The following is an 18556-nucleotide window of genomic DNA, read 5'->3' as shown; positions in this document are numbered from 1 at the left end:
GCTCATCCTAGATTGTGACTTTCTGGGAGGATAAAAGTGACATTACCAAACCAAGAATATCCATGCGTCCGTGTTTCCTCCTAACAGTCTGTAAGCTCATGCATGCGAGCAGGGCCCTCACTCCTCATGTATGGATAATTATATGTAGATCTCTGTAATGTCTCATTTATGTCTATGTATGTACCCCCAGAAATGTAAAGTGCTGCAGAATCTGTTGGTGCTATATAAATAATAATAAATAATAATAATAATAACAACAATAACAATAATAATAATAATTTCTATTATTATTATTTAACCAGTTTCCTTGTTGTTCACATAGAGCCAGTGCTCTGGAGGCTTGTACATGGATAGGAATACTCCAGTATATTTTACCTTTTCACAGAAGTCGGTATGTTTCTTCCGCAGTTTCCTGTTCTCAGTAGAAAGCTGCTCTGCTGCGCTCTGTAGTTTCTCAATATAACTCTGAAGTTCTTTAGGATTGTCCCATGTTATACGTGTTTTTTGGCCAGATTCACCAGAGCTTGTCCTGGAACTCTAGCAAAGTATTTAAAAGATTGTATTTTGGGAGAAGCATGCAGACAAATACAGTGAAGCTGGCCATATAGATGAATGTCAGCAGGTACAATCAAGAGTCTAATGGGCTATGACTGACCCTGGTCATAACATAACATAACCTGCAGTTATAAAATGGCTTATTCCGCTCCTCCTTTTGAAATGATAATGCAGGCTTAGCAGTATAGGCAAATTTATGGGAAATATGGGGAGGACAGCTGTCAGGTGTGCATGGCCATTCTAATGCAGCATTGACCACACACAAGGAAGGTCAGGGTTCACAGGACGCCATAGGTCTGGGACCCAGCGATTGGAGACACATAGATCAGACATTTATAACATATTCTGTGGATGGAAGGTGAGAAGGCCGCTATAGAAATGTTTATTGTGCAAAATATAGGTACGTGCACGCTACAGAATGGTGATGGGAAACCTGTCAAACATTCCGCAGCTCGCACCTGCTCACAGACTGTGGCCGGCGCGTGCGGATTCCGTCATCCGTCCATCCACCCGTGCACAGAATGGAGTCTATGACACGGGCGCACAGTCCGCAAGCAGGTGCGAGCTGCGGAATGCACAACAGGTTTTTCGTCCCCATTCCGTAAAGTGCACGGACCCCATGGTTATGTTCGCACACCATCAAAATGACGGCTGTTTTTATTTAACCACCATCATTCAATAGAAAATAAGAGCTGTTATTTTAAAAATAATGACCACTATTCGTCTAATATTAGCCGTTATTAGTTGTCAAATGACGGCCGTCAAATGAACACGGCCATCATTTTGTTGGTGTGTGAACGTAGCCTACATACAAGACACTTACCTTTATAATCTGCTCAAATGCTAATGCAGACTTTAACATCATTGGTCTCTGACTCTGAATCATTTGCTGGTCTATTGTGTTGTAGAAATGGGCAACCTAAAGGCAATAGGAACAAGAGAAGAGATATTGATGAACAGCACAGTTCAAAAATAGGAGTTTCCTTTATATTTCTTCCTTTCAAAACCCTCTTATACATACAAGTATTCACCTATGTATTTTTATTCCACCTACACATTTGGGGGGGATTTATCAATGGTTTCACCAGATTTTTATTTTTGTACAATATTCTCAATCTTTGTGCAAAAAAAACAAAAACAAAAAATGCCAAAACTTCCACAAAAAAAAACATTGAAAAATTCCCCCTAGGGGTTTTAGCAAAACCATAAATGTTCAGATAAAGAGTTTACAATGGTCAGTGGATCTTGCAAACGGGACATGTTTTAAAGGGGTTGGTCACTTTATAGTAAAATCTCGAAAGCAAAAAAGAAAAGTTCTGGGATTAAGGCCACATTCACACGTCCGTAATTTTGTAAAAATGTTTGAATCTCTGCGGCACTGTAGTGACGTGCGGCTGTGTCATTACAGTGCCGCGGAGATTCAAATTGTTCCATGGCTCCTGTATGATATTGATAAATCATGCTGGGCTGGGCAACGCTCCATTACAGGCCTTCCCCGCCCGTATGGTCAGCAAAATTACGGACGTGTGAATGTGATCTAAATGATCCTGACGATACCATAAAGCACGCTTCATAGCAGACCTGCTTAAGAATCATGGCTTGCTTGTAGAAGGTTTGGGCTGTTTTGGTGGCTTGCTGGATTTTAGCAGGGATTACTAATCCAAGTGCCGACAGCTGACGGACCTCACGCAGCAGAGTAACCAACCGGTCAGAATAGTGGATCTTCAGGGCTCCATTAGAGTGGTCTAGTTCCATCACCTGACTGTTTGGTTGTACACTGAGTAGATTGAACAAAAGAAATGAAAGTATTTAGGATTGCATTTCAGCACAGTTCACGTTCTTTCTTACGCTCACAGCATAAGCATGGTAAGGGTAAATGGCCGCCTTTCAGACTACACTTTGTCTTGCAAACAAGTTTTTTTAAAAGTATATGTTTGGAACAAACATAAAACAAAGCCACTAGTACTGGTGAAGTACCCCAAAATCATAGCTGAATGAGGGCTTAGGGTAAAATATATAATTCTACTGAATGCCTTCAAGGAAATAGCTGAAAAATGAAATAATTAAAGTGACTGTATCACCAGGCCCAGGCTGAAGCACTGGAGGCGGGCCGACCCACCCCCAGTGGGAAGAAACCCCAGCCCCTTCATGATGTGACTCCATTAGAATCAATGGAACCCTATCATAGAGGGGCTGGGGTTTCCTCCCACTAAGGGTGGGTCAGCCCGCCTCCAGTGCTTCAGCCTGGGCCTGGTGGTACAGTCACTTTAAACACTTAAACCACCACAGTGCTGCCATGGTTTCATTAAAGGTGCATGGGATGGGCTTGAGAGCTGAGCGTGCTCCACACCCATCAGCTACTTGTTGCATTCATTGATCTGTGTTATGGTGCGTTAACACAGGCAGATATATCTGACAGATTTTGGGAGCCAAAGCCAGGAATGGATTTGAAAAGAGGAGAAATCTCAGGCTTTCCTTTATGACCCATTCCCTGTTTATAGTCTAATCCTGGCTTTGGCTTAAAAAATCTGTCAGATAAATCTGTCTGTGTAAACGCACCATTACTAACTGATTCAATAACACTGTAAGGCTATGTTCACACAACATAAGAGACCGGCCGTTCCGTGACCTTGGCCGGGTCACGGAACAGCCGGTCTCTGCACAGATCATCCCGCCCGGTACTTAAGTACCGGCCAGATGATCTTTTCGGTCGCGGAGCTCTGATGCGGGCGCATCAGCGCGCGCTTGCATCAGAGCTTCCCATAGCACACAGTGAAGCGAGCGGCCGGAGCCGCTCGCTTCACTGTGTGAACTGACAGGTCTTTCTGCGGCCGGAATTCAGTGAATGTCAGACCTGTCAGTTATTTGCGGCGGCATATGGGAATCCTGGCCAGAGTGCATACGATGTGTGTACGCTCCGGCCAGGATCCCATTGAAAGTAAGGCATTGTTCCACCGCTGTAAAAGTACGGCCGTTGTTGCCATTGGCAACAACGGCCGTAGTTTTACGTAGTGTGAACATAGCCTTATGGTGCGTTACAAAGAGAGATTTATCTGACAGATTTTTGAAGCCAAAGCCAGGAACAGACTATAAACAGGGTGCAGGTCATAAAGTAAAGACTGAGATTCCCTGTCTTTTCAAGTCCATTCCTGACTTTGGCTTCCAAAATTGGTCAGCTAAATCGCACCATTAAACATTTTAAATGTTATTAAATGCACATTGGTGGTGGCATAATCTGCCGTCATGGCAGCCAGAAGCCTGTACTAGACCTCCATAGTGGATTGGCTCCATATAATCTGCCATCATGGCAGCCAGAGGCCTGTACTAGACCACCATGGCAGCCATGACTGATCGAATGCTGGCCTGCCATGAGTAGGCAACAGCAAAAGAGTGCTGATGGATCAATGTACCACTGTAGTGTTACATTGATCGCTATGAGCAATCAACCAGATGGCTGTAGAAATCCCTATGGTGGGTACAAAACTAAAGTTACTGATTCTGTACAGTGAACAGTATATACAGGAAAAAATTACCAAATGCCAGAATTGCTGTTTTGTCACTTCAGATAACAGAAAAAAAAAAAAAAAAAAAACGCAGTTAAAAGTCCCATCTACATTAATATGGTAAAAATAAATAGGACTTTTAAAAACTCTTGACATACTCAGCCCAGCTATACCGACTAATCCAGCAAGAAGTAAAGAACACTTACCAATACCCTGATTTAGGGTCTGATATACCGGACTGAATTTCTCTCGACCACTCACTAAATTGTTCTTGTTCGTATTCTCTGAACTGCTCCAGTTGTTCGCCAGCATCTTTGTGAAAGGCCTGAAACCCTGACAGATCTGACAGAAGAGTTTCCGCTATCTTCACAGAATCCTCCACCTTTAGGTCAGCAGAAAAAACACAGAAGACAGTGAGGTCCTCATCTTACAGGATACGCTAATACGTGTGCTGTGTAATGTCATGTAAAGAAAGACTCCTGTCAAAACTGATACCACGTGTAATACCTAGTGCAGGGCCTGGGGGACAGAACGTGACAATGGGATTCTCTATGAATCGTACCCCTCAGGCCATGCACCAAGCATAAGACAATATACTAGTTTTGCCTGAAGTGTTGCCATAAATTATACTCTAATGGCTTGTAAAATCCTGCACTGCAACACTGCAAAATCCTATCACAGCTAGCCTATAATACACAAGATCTAATACAGTGAGATACTGTACATGGCTGGATAATTCTTTGGACATTGCCGAGACCTCTGCAATTTAAAGGGGGTTTTGTTTTTTTAAACAATATAGTATTGGTTTTCCTGCATAACATCCAGTAACAATGAGCATGTCAATGTACAAAGGTAACGGTAAGACATATTTGTAGAGAAAATTGCAAAAATAATCTTGCTAAATTCTAGTTTAAATGAACAAAGTTAATCTTGGGATTGAGAGGTCACTCAAAATGGATAGTCACAAGGACAAGGATGGTACAGTTCAAAGACGCTAACATAGGGTCCTATTTCACGGGCAGAGCAGGGCCCGATAATTGATGTAAACGAGCGACGATAGTGCTATTCTACGGCCCGACAATCGTTGGCGAGGGCTGCAGGGACATCGTTACCGATGTCCTTGCAGCCCTTGTTTCATACATTACCTGTCCAGGCGCAGGTGTTCTCCTTCTCCCGGTCCCGCGTGGCAGCATCAGCTTTGGAGCGGCCTGACTGAACTGACAGAACGCTCAACCAATCACTGGCCCCGGCGGTCCTGGCCAGTGATTGGCTGAGCGCTCTGTCAGCTCAGACAGGCCACTCCGAAGCTGATGCTGCGGCGCCCGCGCCCACTATTTCACGTAGCGATGCGCGCGTGGCAACCGATGATTTTAGGTTTGAATCTAAATGAACGATCAGCCGATGACATGATCATCGGCTAATCGTTCTCTCTATTCCACGGAGCGATAATCGCTCCGTGGGATAGGCCCCTTAGTGAGGGAACAATTAACGAAATCAGAGCAGGATCCTTCTAAAGAAAAGTAAAAAAACTGGCAAGTAGGATACCCTAAGTCCTGATAAATGTTATATGGGTAGGTGAGTAAGGCCATATTCACAACGTGAAACACCAGCCGTTCTGTGACCCAGTCCAGTTCCAGTGAAGATAATCCCGGCCAGTACTGCAGTACCGACCGAATGATCTTCATTTGTGCTTAATTGGGATGCAGGTCGCACTCTCCATTGTGTGACCTGTCAGGCTTGTGCAGCCGCTACTCAATGAACAGCAGCCGCACAAAACGGACAGTGTCAGTTTTCCATGCGGCCACTATGGATCCCTGCCGGAGTATATACTATGGGGGACATTTATGAAGTCCGACGTTTTTTACGCCGGACTTATAAATGTCCCCGCATCTCCGGCGCTACGGAGATTTATGTAGAGGTGGACCGCCTCTACATAAATCCCGTGCGCACAGCCGAAAACCTACGCCACCTGAAAGGTGGAGTAGGTTTTCAGCGCATCATTGCGCCGAAAAAATGATAAATCGCGGACTCTTGAGTCTGCGCCCCCCGTAACGCCCCCTCCCCGCCCCCCCCCCCCCCCCCCCCCCGGTGTACTCGGCGTGAAGTGCTGATATGCGAATATTTTATTCGCAAATCGGCCATTTGTGAATAAAAAAAATACGCAAATCGGCACTTTCCGCCGAAAACCATCCGTACGCCGGATGATACATGTCGCCCTATGTGTATACACTCCGGCCGGGATTCCCTCAGAATGAAGTGCATGTAAGTTTTGTATTAATCACGGCCGTGTTGCAAATCGGCAACAACGGCTGTGATTAATATAAAACTTACGTTGTGTGAACATGGCCTAAAAAGTGTAACAATTAAAAATAAACCATAAATAAACCATTCCGTTAAAACTTGGGGTAAAAAATGGTTTTTAAATCAACTGGTGTCAGAAAGTTATATACTGTAGATTTGTAAATTACTTCTCTAGTCTTTCAGAACTTATCAGACGCTGTATTTCCTGCAGGAAGTGGTGTATTCTCTCCAGTCTGACACAGTGCTCTCTGCTGCCACCTCTGTCCATGTCAGGAACTGTCCAGAGCAGAAGCAAATCCCCATAGAAAACCTCTTCTGCTCTGCACAGTTCCTGACATGGACAGAGGTGGCAGCAAAGAGCACTGTGTCAGAATGAAAACACTCCACCACTTCCTGTAAAATATACTGTTATACCATGGTAAGTATGAAAATATACATGTGGAGGTACATTACCAATACTACAACACCACTGAGGTTACCATAAAGTGGTAAAGTAAAATATACCCAATATATATTATATCTAGATATCCCAGCACATGAATAAACCGACAACATGTGGCCAATAAAATAACCATGAAAAAGTGCATAAAAAAAAAAAAAAAACATGTAAAGGGACAACACCCTAAAAATAAAGGAGGGAGAGGGGAAAACCACAAACATCAAAAATATCTACACCAGGGTAATGAAGTCCATTGTACCTCCAGTGAATGGAATGGCAGAGGTGCGTTCTGAAGTCCCCCAAGGAGTGAACAAAGCGGTGGCGGCTTTATTCATTTCTTTAGTTACTACTTACCTTGAGCTGGAGTTGGCGCACCCACACAATATTATTGACAACCTCAGGTAGGTTCTTGCCAGTAAGGGGTCCAGAAGAATCCCCAGGAGAGCCATGGCAGCGTGCTTCAAAGTCCGATCGGATGTCTAATAATGGCAGAAAATGAAGGGATGCTCATTAAAAGGGGTTTCCAATGATCAAACCTGATCTATCCACACAATGTAATTTGTCAGACACCCGCTGATCATGAGGACGGGGGTCTCATTTCCATTTAATGTGACAATGAGCGAGTACTTAACCTCAATGGGGCTGCTGGAGATGGCCAAGTGCTGGGTTTAGTAAGAAGGATTCGTGTAATGTGGACACTGGAGCTAATACGCAGAGGCTGGGTGAGCTGTCTTATGTGTTTCTATGTGTATAGACCTCTACAACAGCTAATGCCATTGTTACCTTTAATATAGTCCACTAGTCTGGCCAGCAAGGTTTCCCGTTCTAGAATTAGACGTTTCCTTATATTTGGTCTTTTCACCAGCTCTTTGTGTCTCTGAAAAGCCTGTAGAAGCTGGAATATAAGACAATACTATGAATAATAGCAAGCAGCAATGCAGATGCAAGAATCAAGAGTCAGACCAGGTCCAAACACTGATATAGGAATGACACATATAACAGTAATAATGACCCTATAGTATCTCTGTTGCCATGAACACAACCCTACACATACTGGCCCTAACCATGAAACTATGGTTCTGCACATGGTGCATTGTTATTATATCCTAAAATATTTCCTTATGTATGTTTAGTAGGCTTATAGCGGCTTACTTCACCCATAAAGGTCAAAAGGACATGGAGCCTTATGGATACTTGGATGTATATACACTGGGAGCTTTCTCTAGCAAATATGTCAAGCTTAAGGGTAGCTTTACATGTATTGGATCCGCAGCGGGTTTCACACTACGGGTATGTGACCCCATAGAACTTCACTATGTGACCAGGTCCCCTTAAACCCCAGCCGCCCGCAGCCCACAGCCCCGGCCCCAGCATACATTACCTGCTCAGCGCCGGGGCTGTGTGAGGCTCCCGGCTCCCCTCTCTCCTCATCAGCCAATCAGTGCTGCCGTACCCTGATTGGCTGATGAGGAGCGAGGGGAGCCGGGAGCTTCACACAGCCGCGGTGCCGAGCAGGTAATGTATGCCGGGGCCGGGGTCACATATCCGCAGCGGATAAAAAAATTCCGCTGCGGGTAAGTGACCCCACAGAACTTCTGTATACCAGGATTCGCAGCGGATTTCGCTGCAAACTCGCAGTGTGAAATCCGCTGCAGATCCGGTACCTGCGAAGGCACCCTTAAAGTAACTGTCATTTAAAACAACTTTGCAAAAATCAATAGCACAAGCGATTTTAAGAATCTCGGTAAAAAGGTTTTATTCTGCACTCAAAAAGCTGTTTTCCGGCCTCCTCCCCCACCCGCAATTCTTATCTGCTCATTATCAGGCAGAGTCTTCTACATTACAGAGAAGCAAAGTGAGGGCTCTGCTTTCTCCATTAAAACCTATGGAGGAGGAAGGGTCGGAGGGGTATGAGTGAGCAGGAGGAGAGCACCAGCCTGTGCAGTTTGGAGACTGTCTTGGCACAGAAAATCCTGGATTTACAGGTCAGACTGCTCAGTGCATCTCTGCAACAGATAAGAAGTGGGGTTGCGCAGGAACACAGGTTTTTGAGTACAGAAGCAAGCTCTTTTGCCTATAAAACCTATTATCAAGTTTCTTAAAATCTCTTGTACTATTGCAAAGTTGTTTTTTAATGTTATGACAACGTGTCATAGAACCTATGGTCAGGGTCTGAGTTTTCAGGTACCCCCAATTGTTAGAAGGTAGCAGGAGAAGCACTTGGCTAAGTTCTTCTTTTCATGTCTCACTCCTTACTACTTAAAGGAGTTGTCAAGTAAAAAATGTTTTCTTTCAAATCCACTGATATCAGAAAGTTATATAGATTTGTAATTTACTTCTATTAAAAAATCTCAAGTCTTACCATACTTATTAGCTGCTGTATGTCATGCAGGAAATGAGTCCCCATAGAAAACCTCTCCTGCTCTGGACAGCTCCTGTCTTGACCAGAGAGGTCAGCAGAGAGCACTGTGTCAGACTGAAAATAAAATAACATTCTCTGCACGACATACAGCAGCTAATAAGTATGGGAAGACTTGAGTAAATTACAAATCTATATAACTTTCTGACACCAGTTGATTTGAAAGAAAACGATTTTCGCTAGACAACCCCTTTAATGGAGCCCAGCTTGTGCAATCTTGTGCACAGACCCTGACCGATCTTGGCCTTTTTTTTTCTAAATTTTTTCAAGTGACAATGGCACTTTAAATGTAGACACTGGTGTACACAGAATAAGGATAAGATTACTGGGGTTCAACTGCTGTAACTCCCTAGAAACTGGAGATCTGGACCCCTAAAGCACCTGTCTTAAGTAGTGCACACATATATATAACGGTCTCTCCATTCATTGTCTATAGGAGTGCCAAAGATGACTGATCTCTGTACTTGACTGATTTTGCCACTCCTAAAAACAATGAAAGGAACGGTGATTGCGTATGCTTACTGCCGATCTGTTCAAAAGGGAGTTAGTTTTAAGGGGTTATCCAGCGTTAGAAAAACATGGCCACTTTCTTCCAGAAACAGCACCACTCTTGTCTCTAGTTTAGGTGTGGTTTGCAATAAAGCTCCATTCACTTCAATGGAACTGAATTGTAAAACCTGCACCCAAACTGGAGACAGGAGTGGTGCTGTGTGTGGAAGAAAGAGGCCATGTTTTTCTAACGCTGGATAACCCCTTTAAGCAGTCAAGTTCTGAGGATCACAGAAGGGCCCAGGATGGTAAACAAAGATGGCGGGGAACCAGGAGCCAACAGGGCATTCAGAAAGTGAGTATTACTTCTTTTGTTATTTTGTACTATTGGTAAAAGATTTTTTGTAAAACATTTAATGGGGCTGAAAAACCCCTTTAAGCAATCTGATTTATTCACATACCTGTTGTGGACTGTCCTGTATATCGGAAAAATAAGATTTCAGCTTGCTTGCTATTTTTTCTTCTGCTGGCTCAATTATCCTTTCATATTGGGAAACTGCAGCTCTCCATAAAGGCTGGAAGACATGGACATTACCATGAGTATCCCCTTAGTGATAATGGAGTGCAGCCCTCAGACTCAGCCACACTAGCAGACATACTACCTCTGTATATGGGTTGTAGTGCACAGGGTTCAATCCAGCAAAAGGTTCAAACAACTTTTTAGATCGCTGAGTTTGATCATCACCAGAAGGCAGAAAGGAAGCCAACTTCTCATGCATCATCCTTATGGTGAACACCTACAGGGGTCAGAGAAAACTTTGTATTGGTCGCACAATTAATACACAATGTAGCCTGGGCCAAGTATACAGTAATGGCCAATTATACTCAGCACACCCATGACGGAATCCACGGAGTATGGGTACCGAGACCCCACTGATGACTGAAAAGAAGGACTCTTGTACTCTGGACAATAAGACTTTTTTTCACTATGGCTGGGGAGGGGGTGGATGAAGGCAACGACGTCCACTTACCTCCCCGGTTCCAGCACCACACTGATCCAGTCTGCGGTGCCGACCGCTTCCTGGTCTGTGACGCTGCTTGAGATCACCTTCAATGTCGACACTCCGCCACGTGGTGCACGCGGACAATCTTTCGATACATACACAGGAATTCCCGGCACACACATCGGTAAACTTGCAAGGTGCGTTTATTGACAAGACGAGGTGCACACAATACAGTCGGGCAGAATGCGTTTCGGCACAATTGCCTTTATTAACTGCCAACTGCTGCTTGAGATGTGACGTTCCCAGCCCAGTCAGTCATTCAGCGGCAGAGGCAGGATCCTCTAAGCGGGCTGGAAACGTCACCTTTCAAGCAGCATCAGAGACCAGGAAGCAGCAAGGCACCGCAGACTGGATCAATGTGATGCTGGAACCGGGTAGGTAAGAGGATGTCGTTGCCTTCATCCATCCCCTCCCTGGCCATAACGAAAAAAGCCCTCCCTTTTAACTTTCTTTTAATACATGCACCTTTAAAGTGTCACTGTCGTTTCTTTTTTTTTTTTTTTTTTTTTTGTAGAAATCAATAGTACAGGTGATTTTAAGAAATGTTGTAATTGGATTTGATAGCCGAAAAATGCATTTTTATCATGAAAAAGCAGTTTGAAGCCCCCCCCCCTGTCTTCATGGTTCTCTTATGGATAAGGGAGGGGTGGAGGGAGATGAGGCACCAAAACAGGACAACAAAGAGTTAATTTACAGCTACATCACCGGCTATCTCCTCTGACAGTCAGCACTGACCTCTCTGACCTCTGAATGCAGCTTTCACACAGGTCCACTGTGTAATCCTTTGTTCTCTGTTCTCTGCTGGCGGCTAATCTCCCTCCTCCCTTATCCCCCCTCCCCTCTCCATAGAACAGACAGGGGCCGAGATTTCCTGATAATGAGCAGTGGATGAGAGAGAGGAAGGGGGGGGCCTGGGGAAAGGCTTTCTGAATGCAGATAATGGCATATTTACATAATAAATCCAATTACAAAGTTTCTTAAAATCGCCTGTACTATCGATTTCTGCAAAAAAAATTAAACAGTGACACTAAACACTGCAGCACTGATCCTACAATCTCATACCTCTTCAAGACGTCTGCCAAGGTTCTGAAGAGATTCTGGGGAGTATTTCTCATTTTTCCACTGGTGAGGAGTGTATCGTCTCCACAGCTGCCCGGTCAGATGTTCACAGGCTGCTGTCCACTGCTCACACACAGTAACACCGGCTCTAAGGTTTTCCTTCACTGCAGGAAATGGGTCTGTCCACAGGTTCATCTCCCCAAGGCTCTTCTGAACACAGCGTCCCAGCGCATTGCCTAAATAACACAGGGACAGAGGTTGTATACATACACTACAATACTGCAGATATTGAGAATATCTATGATTATCACAAGACAAATGGTTATCCTTCTAGCAGGCTCTGGCTGTCCAGGCATGATGGGAATTGTAGTTTTGCAACAGCTGAAGGGCTGCGAGTTTGACACCTGTGCCCCATAACTAGCTGATAAAGTAAAGGTGAGCAGAAATCACTGTCTCCAATGAAGCGATATATAAAAAGTTACATAGGTAGGAATTCTACTTTAAATGGGCAGTGTTGTTTCAGATTGCTGGGAAAGGGGAGGATGAAAGTAGTAACATGGACTCACCTCCCCCGCTCCAGCACGGATGCCGTATCCCACAGCTCTAGTTCCCCGGTCTGCAGCTGCTTCCTGGTAAAAGAAGGTACGTGGGACGTAACATGATGTTCCAAGCCTACTCAGCCAGTCAGCAGCCGTGGCGAGACCCCGCTACAGCCACTGACAGGCTGAGCACATTCCAGGTGCCCTCTCTAACCAGGAAGCGGCTGGGGACCGGGGAACCAGAGCTGCGGGATACCGGCATCAGTGCTGGAGCGGGAAGGCGAGTCCATGTTACATCTTTCTTCCTCCACCTTCCCGGCACTCTGCCAAAAATCACCCCGGCGCAGAACTCTCCTTTAAGATGGTCCAGATTTGTTACAAGGGTGACATATAAGTCTAACAACAACAGGTATCAGTCAAAAAGTTCAGGGATGCGCTGAGAACAATGAAGAACAAAGATTTGCCGTGAGTGCGTGTAACCTGGGCTGACGTTTTCCTACAGACATTAGATATACTGTAATGATGAACGTATGTCGCCCCGATTCATCCTACCAATGATCTCCAGCAAATGCTTCATGCGGATCTCAGGATAAGGGTCATGCTCCGTCTGCCTCCACACATCATCTACCGCTTCCCTCGTAGTTTCCACAAGTTCCACAATTTCAGCCAGGGGCAGAGTGTCCAGGCTGCTGTAATACTGTAAAGGCACCAGGAGTGTTACAGACATGCAGCTAATGGATATCATACTAACATTACAGGATCAACAAGGAAATCAGGATTCCATATTGTAACAAAATCAATGAAACACACAAACAGTCCAACAGATAATGCTGTTATGGAGTAACATGTAAGAAGATGTGGCAGCACAAAAGCCTTTATACAGAGGGTGGAGGGAGGACTTTTCTGAACACTGCAGAGGTAAAAAAAAATAAAAAATAAAATAAATAATAATACATTGTAAGGGTGCGTTCACACCTACAGGATCTGCAGCAGATCTGCAGCAGATTTGATGCCGTGTTCAGTTATTTAAATGAAATCTGCTGCAGAAAATCAGCTGCAAATCCTGTAGGTGTGAACGCACCATAAAGCACCTAGAAGGTTTTGCCTTATCAGAGGCTTTTTATAAAGTGGTATTCCAGTGTGGCTTTTTAAAAAAAAATAAAACAAAGCATATTAACCTGCCCTGATCTTCTACAGTCACTATTCAGATAGCAACCAGTCACCGATGCTCAGCGCTTCCTCTGACATGTCGGTCCTGACATCACTGGTTGAGGCAGATCACCACTGTGGCCAGTGACTGACTAAGCTGGCATTTCCTGCAGGATTCAACATGTTAGAGGAAGCAGGTGCAATGTGGACCAGGAGCAGTCAGAATATGGACGCTACAGATCAGGGCAGGGGAGTATGCATTTTTTCTTTTATATTTTTAAAGCCACATCGCTCTATATAAGAATATCCCATAGTGGAATACCCTTTTTTTTAAAAAAAAGGAAGAACATGTGATAAGGAAGACTGTGACAAGACAGGGGTTTTTCAAAGCAAAATTTATTGATGACCTATCCTCAAAATAGGCCATAGTTATTAGATTAGAATAGAAAGCACTTTTGTGTTTGTTAAAAAAAACTTTTCTTCAATAAGAAAAAATCTGATTAAAAAAAATATAAGAAAGCCTTCTTACCTTGACCACGTTCACACACTGTATTTTTGCAATAAACAATGGCTGTTGTTAATCGACAGCGTGCGATTACATTAAAGTGTATGGAACAACGGCCATAGTGTATACACCCTGTACACACACTGACATGTCTAGTTTGTACAGCCGCTATTCAGGGAACAGCCGCCATACAAATAGGCTATGCCCACAGTGTAAAGTACGTCTCCCAGCCAGGGGCGGATTAAAATTACCATAGGCCCCGGGCTGTTCACAAAGCCTGGGCCCCCCCACCCCACTGTAACTATGGAAGCACTAGCCTGGCGTTCATAGTACAGTATAGATAATGTCATGATGTCCTGATTTGTGCAAAATTGCCATAAAAAAACAGTGATTTTTTGAAAATCATGGCGGAAGTGTAGCCAGGAGACAGTACACCACTGAAAGTATAAGTCTTTTTTAGTAGTCATGGGCCCCCCAGGAGCTCAGGGCCCCGGGCTGCCGCCCGAAACGCCCCTATTGTAGTCCGCTACTGCTCCCAGCTATATTTTACACTGGGGTCTATGGCTAATTGGAGTGAGGGCACACCTGAATGTGTGGCATTCTAATTAAAATCAAGTGATGTTCATCTGGCCAATACTGCAGTATTGGCCAAGTAAACGTCAGACATCGGCCGTTGTTTGACACGGCCATGTCAAACAAGGGCCGATGTTCATACCCAGTATAAATATGGCCTTAAAGTGGACCCGTCATCAAAAATACTTTTGACATGTCACAGGAACACGTCAACGTGTTTATCAGAAAAACAAGCAGGAAGCTTCCCAGCTGTCAATCATCTCCATCCAGGCAGCCCCATAGACTTATAATAGAGATCCCCATGACATGTCAAAAGCTTTTTATTTTTTAATGACAGAGCTCATTGTAGGTAGTCCCTACAAAATTAGAAGATTGAAAAACCCCACTGCAAATCCACCGCATGTGGCCGTACTCTTAAGTGGCAGGCACATGTTTTTATGGATGTATGTGTTATTTCCGTCATTCTTATATTGAGAAATGATTAAATGATAGTACAGCAGCGTGCACAAAAACAGATTAGCAGATTCTCTCTATATATATTAGCACATAACGGCCATATAGTACTGCAGGTTGCTCGTATCTATGCACCAGGAGACAGGGTATCCCGTTTTTATTTGGCATTTGTTACCAGTTTTCTCCATTTCTAGTTTTTGGTTATCCTTGAGCTAGTGGGTATAGATTTCATCAATTTGCAGCACACACACTCAGAAGCAGCAGCACTGAGGACATTACAGAGCAGTACTGAGAAGTGTATGATGTGAATCCACCTTTGGGAAAAGATTTAATACTTATAGTAAGCTGGAGTACAGTCTATTTGTAGTCTCTTATCAGTTTCTGTCTCTCTCTCTCCAGCCAATTCCACTTCTTCTTCCTCTTTTTTTCCCAAAAGACTGTAACCCAATCCCTCGGTGAGGAGTAATTTTTCAGACTGAACAAAAGTTTTGGAAGAAGCAGAACTTACAGGAAAGTCTCTTTGAACAGACCACCCAAAATTTCAAAAGTGGGCTCTCCCCTAATCCTGAATGTCAGTATAATGGAGGTCACCCAGCTCTCCCCTAATCCTGAATGTCAGTATAATGGAGGTCACCCAGCTCTCCCCTAATCCTGAATGTCAGTATAATGGAGGTCACCCAGCTCTCCCATCATCCTGTATGTCAGTGTATAATGGAGGTCACCCAGCTCTCCCCTAATCCTGTATGTCAGTGTAATGGAGGTCACCCAGCTCTCCCCTAATCCTGTATGTCAGTGTATAATGGAGGTCACCCAGCTCTCCCCTAATCCTGTATGTCAGCATAATGGTGGTCACCCAGCTCTCCCCTAATCCTGTATGTCAGTGTAATGGAGGTCACCCAGCTCTCCCCTAATCCTGTATGTCAGTGTATAATGGAGGTCATCCAGCTCTCCCCTAATCCTGAATGTCAGTATAATGGAGATCACCCAGCTCTCCCCTAATCCTGTATGTCAGTGTATAATGGAGGTCACCCAGCTCTCCCCTAATCCTGTATGTCAGTGTATAATGGAGGTCATCCAGCTCTCCCCTAATCCTGAATGTCAGTATAATGGAGGTCACCCAGCTCTCCCCTAATCCTGTATGTCAGTATAATGGAGGTCACCTAGCTCTCCCCTAATCCTGTATGTCAGTATAATGGTGGTCACCCAGCTCTCCCCTAATCCTGTATGTCAGTGTGATGGAGGTCACCCAGCTTTCCCAGTATCCTGTATGTCAGTGTATAATGGAGGTCACACAGCTTTCCCAGCATCCTGTATGTCAGTATAATGGAGGTCACCTAGCGCTCCCCTAATCCTGTATGTCAGTGTATAATGGAGGTCACCCAGCTCTCCCCTAATTCTGTATGTCAGTGTAATAGAGGTCATCCAGCTCTCCCAGCATCCTGTATGTCAGTGTAATGGAGGTCACCCAGCTTTCCAAGCATCCTGTATGTCAGTATAATGGTGGTCACCCAGCTCTCCCCTAATCCTGTATGTCAGTGTGATGGAGGTCACCCAGCTTTCCCAGTATCCTGTATGTCAGTGTATAATGGAAGTCACCCAGCTTTCCCAGCATCCTGTATGTCAGTATAATGGAGGTCACCCAGCTCTCCCCTAATCCTGTATGTCAGTGTAATAGAGGTCATCCAGCTCTCCCAGCATCCTGTATGTCAGTGTAATGGAGGTCACCCAGCTTTCCAAGCATCCTGTATGTCAGTATAATGGTGGTCACCCAGCTCTCCCCTAATCCTGTATGTCAGTGTAATGGAGGTCACCCAGCTTTCCCAGCATCCTGTATGTCAGTATAATGGTGGTCACCCAGCTCTCCCCTAATCCTGTATGTCAGTGTATAATGGAGGTCACCCAGCTCTCCCCTAATCCTGTATGTCAGTATAATGGTGGTCACCCAGCTCTCCCCTAATCCTGTATGTCAGTGTGATGGAGGTCACCCAGCTTTCCCAGTATCCTGTATGTCAGTGTATAATGGAGGTCACCCAGCTCTCCCCTAATCCTGTATGTCAGTGTAATAGAGGTCATCCAGCTGCAATACACACACTGCTTCTCCCTAGTATCCTGAATAGTATACAGATGTATACATATCTGTGCTGCCTGTGCAGTTTTCAGGGTTGCACGAACAATACAAGGATTCTTCATGCAGCCCATCTGCTCGATTTCTTGTGCCATGTCAAGGTCCTCACAGATCAGTGCTTGTATGCGGCCGAGAATTCTCACGTAAAGAAACCCTCAGTCTGTCTCCCAATGCACAGATACTACAGAAACTACTGTGCACATTCCTGCACTATAAGCAATTCTCTAAGATAACTGATCATGATGGATCCTATTCATTGTGATGGGACTTAAACTCATGTGAAACAGACATCAATCCTGTCAAAACACTTTATGTATGGTTTTTATTTATTTATGTATATGAAGTATAATGATTTCTTGTTATTGCTTTTCAACTCTCAGAGGCAACTGGAGAAGAACTAAAAAATTGAAAATAGGTAATAACTTATATAATCATTATACAGACACTGGTAACATGTTTGGTCTCTATGGGGGGGGGGGGGGGAGATTTATGAAAACTGCCCACAGCAACCAATCACAGCTCCTCTTATATTTTACCAGAGATAAAAGCTGAGCTGTGAGTGGTTGCTGTGAGCAGTTCACACCAGGTGTATATTTACACCCTTTCATAAATCTCCCCCTATGCCTGTGCGTGGTCTTTTTCTTCTGATGCATGACTGATGTATTATTGGCTCTCCATGTGATTTCATGCATCCGGTGTTATAAAGAAGTAAGTATGCTCACTTTTTCAATAGCTTGAAACAAACTCGAGAAATGAGCCGCTCTCTCTCTGACTCCTTGCTTACTCCGGCTGTCGGCAACTTCAGCCCAGAACTGGAATTCATCAGAAGGAGTTAAGATTCCTGCAATATAAAATATTTGTATTCTTTATGTATCCGATTTTAAAAGGGAAAAAAAAAACAATCGCATTCCCAATCACTTTTTAATAATTGCACAATAGTCTATACAAATACACACCTTGCAAGTCATCCTCTGCTCCAGTCTTAGAGCCCCCCCTGCTGGCCGCAGTCCTCCGCAGCACACTGCCCAGACCAGCCTCCAGGTCACTAAGCAATGTTTGTAGTTTAGGGTCAAACTCCTTGCTCCATTTCTCATCCTTAATAGAACAGAAAGCAAGTCATTGGTAACATTACATTATCCATTATTTCGGAATTCTTGCAGAATTGCTAGCCAAAGGTTGTCTTGTGATAGCCATAAATAAAAGACATTCATAGGCCTGGTTCACATCACGATTTTGCTATCCCTTTAATGTTTTATGAAAACAAATGGCTGCAGCTGTATGCCATCTGTTTCGATAGGTTTTGCATTGACTTACATTATGAAAAAGACAGAACAAAACTGATTTGTTTTTTTCTTACATTATCTGTACGCTTAAATGAAACAC

The 18556-nt window shown here is 44.2% G+C and overlaps 1 protein-coding gene across 3 annotated transcripts in view; it reads right to left on the bottom strand.

The window, feature by feature from the left end:
• DYNC2H1 (dynein cytoplasmic 2 heavy chain 1) overlaps nt 1-18556 on the bottom strand; it is a 276780-nt gene that overhangs the window by 243057 nt on the left and 15167 nt on the right. For all 3 annotated transcript variants that reach the window (XM_069969745.1, XM_069969746.1, XM_069969747.1), the window contains exons 3-14: nt 18130-18268; nt 17896-18014; nt 12921-13065; nt 11833-12065; nt 10369-10503; nt 10168-10281; nt 7582-7693; nt 7153-7277; nt 4265-4440; nt 2137-2332; nt 1379-1474; nt 376-537 (exon numbers count right to left, since the gene is read on the bottom strand). In XM_069969745.1, the coding sequence (XP_069825846.1) occupies nt 376-537; nt 1379-1474; nt 2137-2332; nt 4265-4440; nt 7153-7277; nt 7582-7693; nt 10168-10281; nt 10369-10503; nt 11833-12065; nt 12921-13065; nt 17896-18014; nt 18130-18268 (1752 nt within the window). The remainder of the gene's footprint in view (nt 1-375; nt 538-1378; nt 1475-2136; nt 2333-4264; nt 4441-7152; nt 7278-7581; nt 7694-10167; nt 10282-10368; nt 10504-11832; nt 12066-12920; nt 13066-17895; nt 18015-18129; nt 18269-18556) is intronic.

This window comes from Dendropsophus ebraccatus, chromosome 5 (assembly GCF_027789765.1).
Source record: "Dendropsophus ebraccatus isolate aDenEbr1 chromosome 5, aDenEbr1.pat, whole genome shotgun sequence".
NCBI classification, from domain to species: Eukaryota; Metazoa; Chordata; class Amphibia; order Anura; family Hylidae; genus Dendropsophus; species Dendropsophus ebraccatus.
This window is presented reverse-complemented; position numbering and strand designations above follow the sequence as displayed.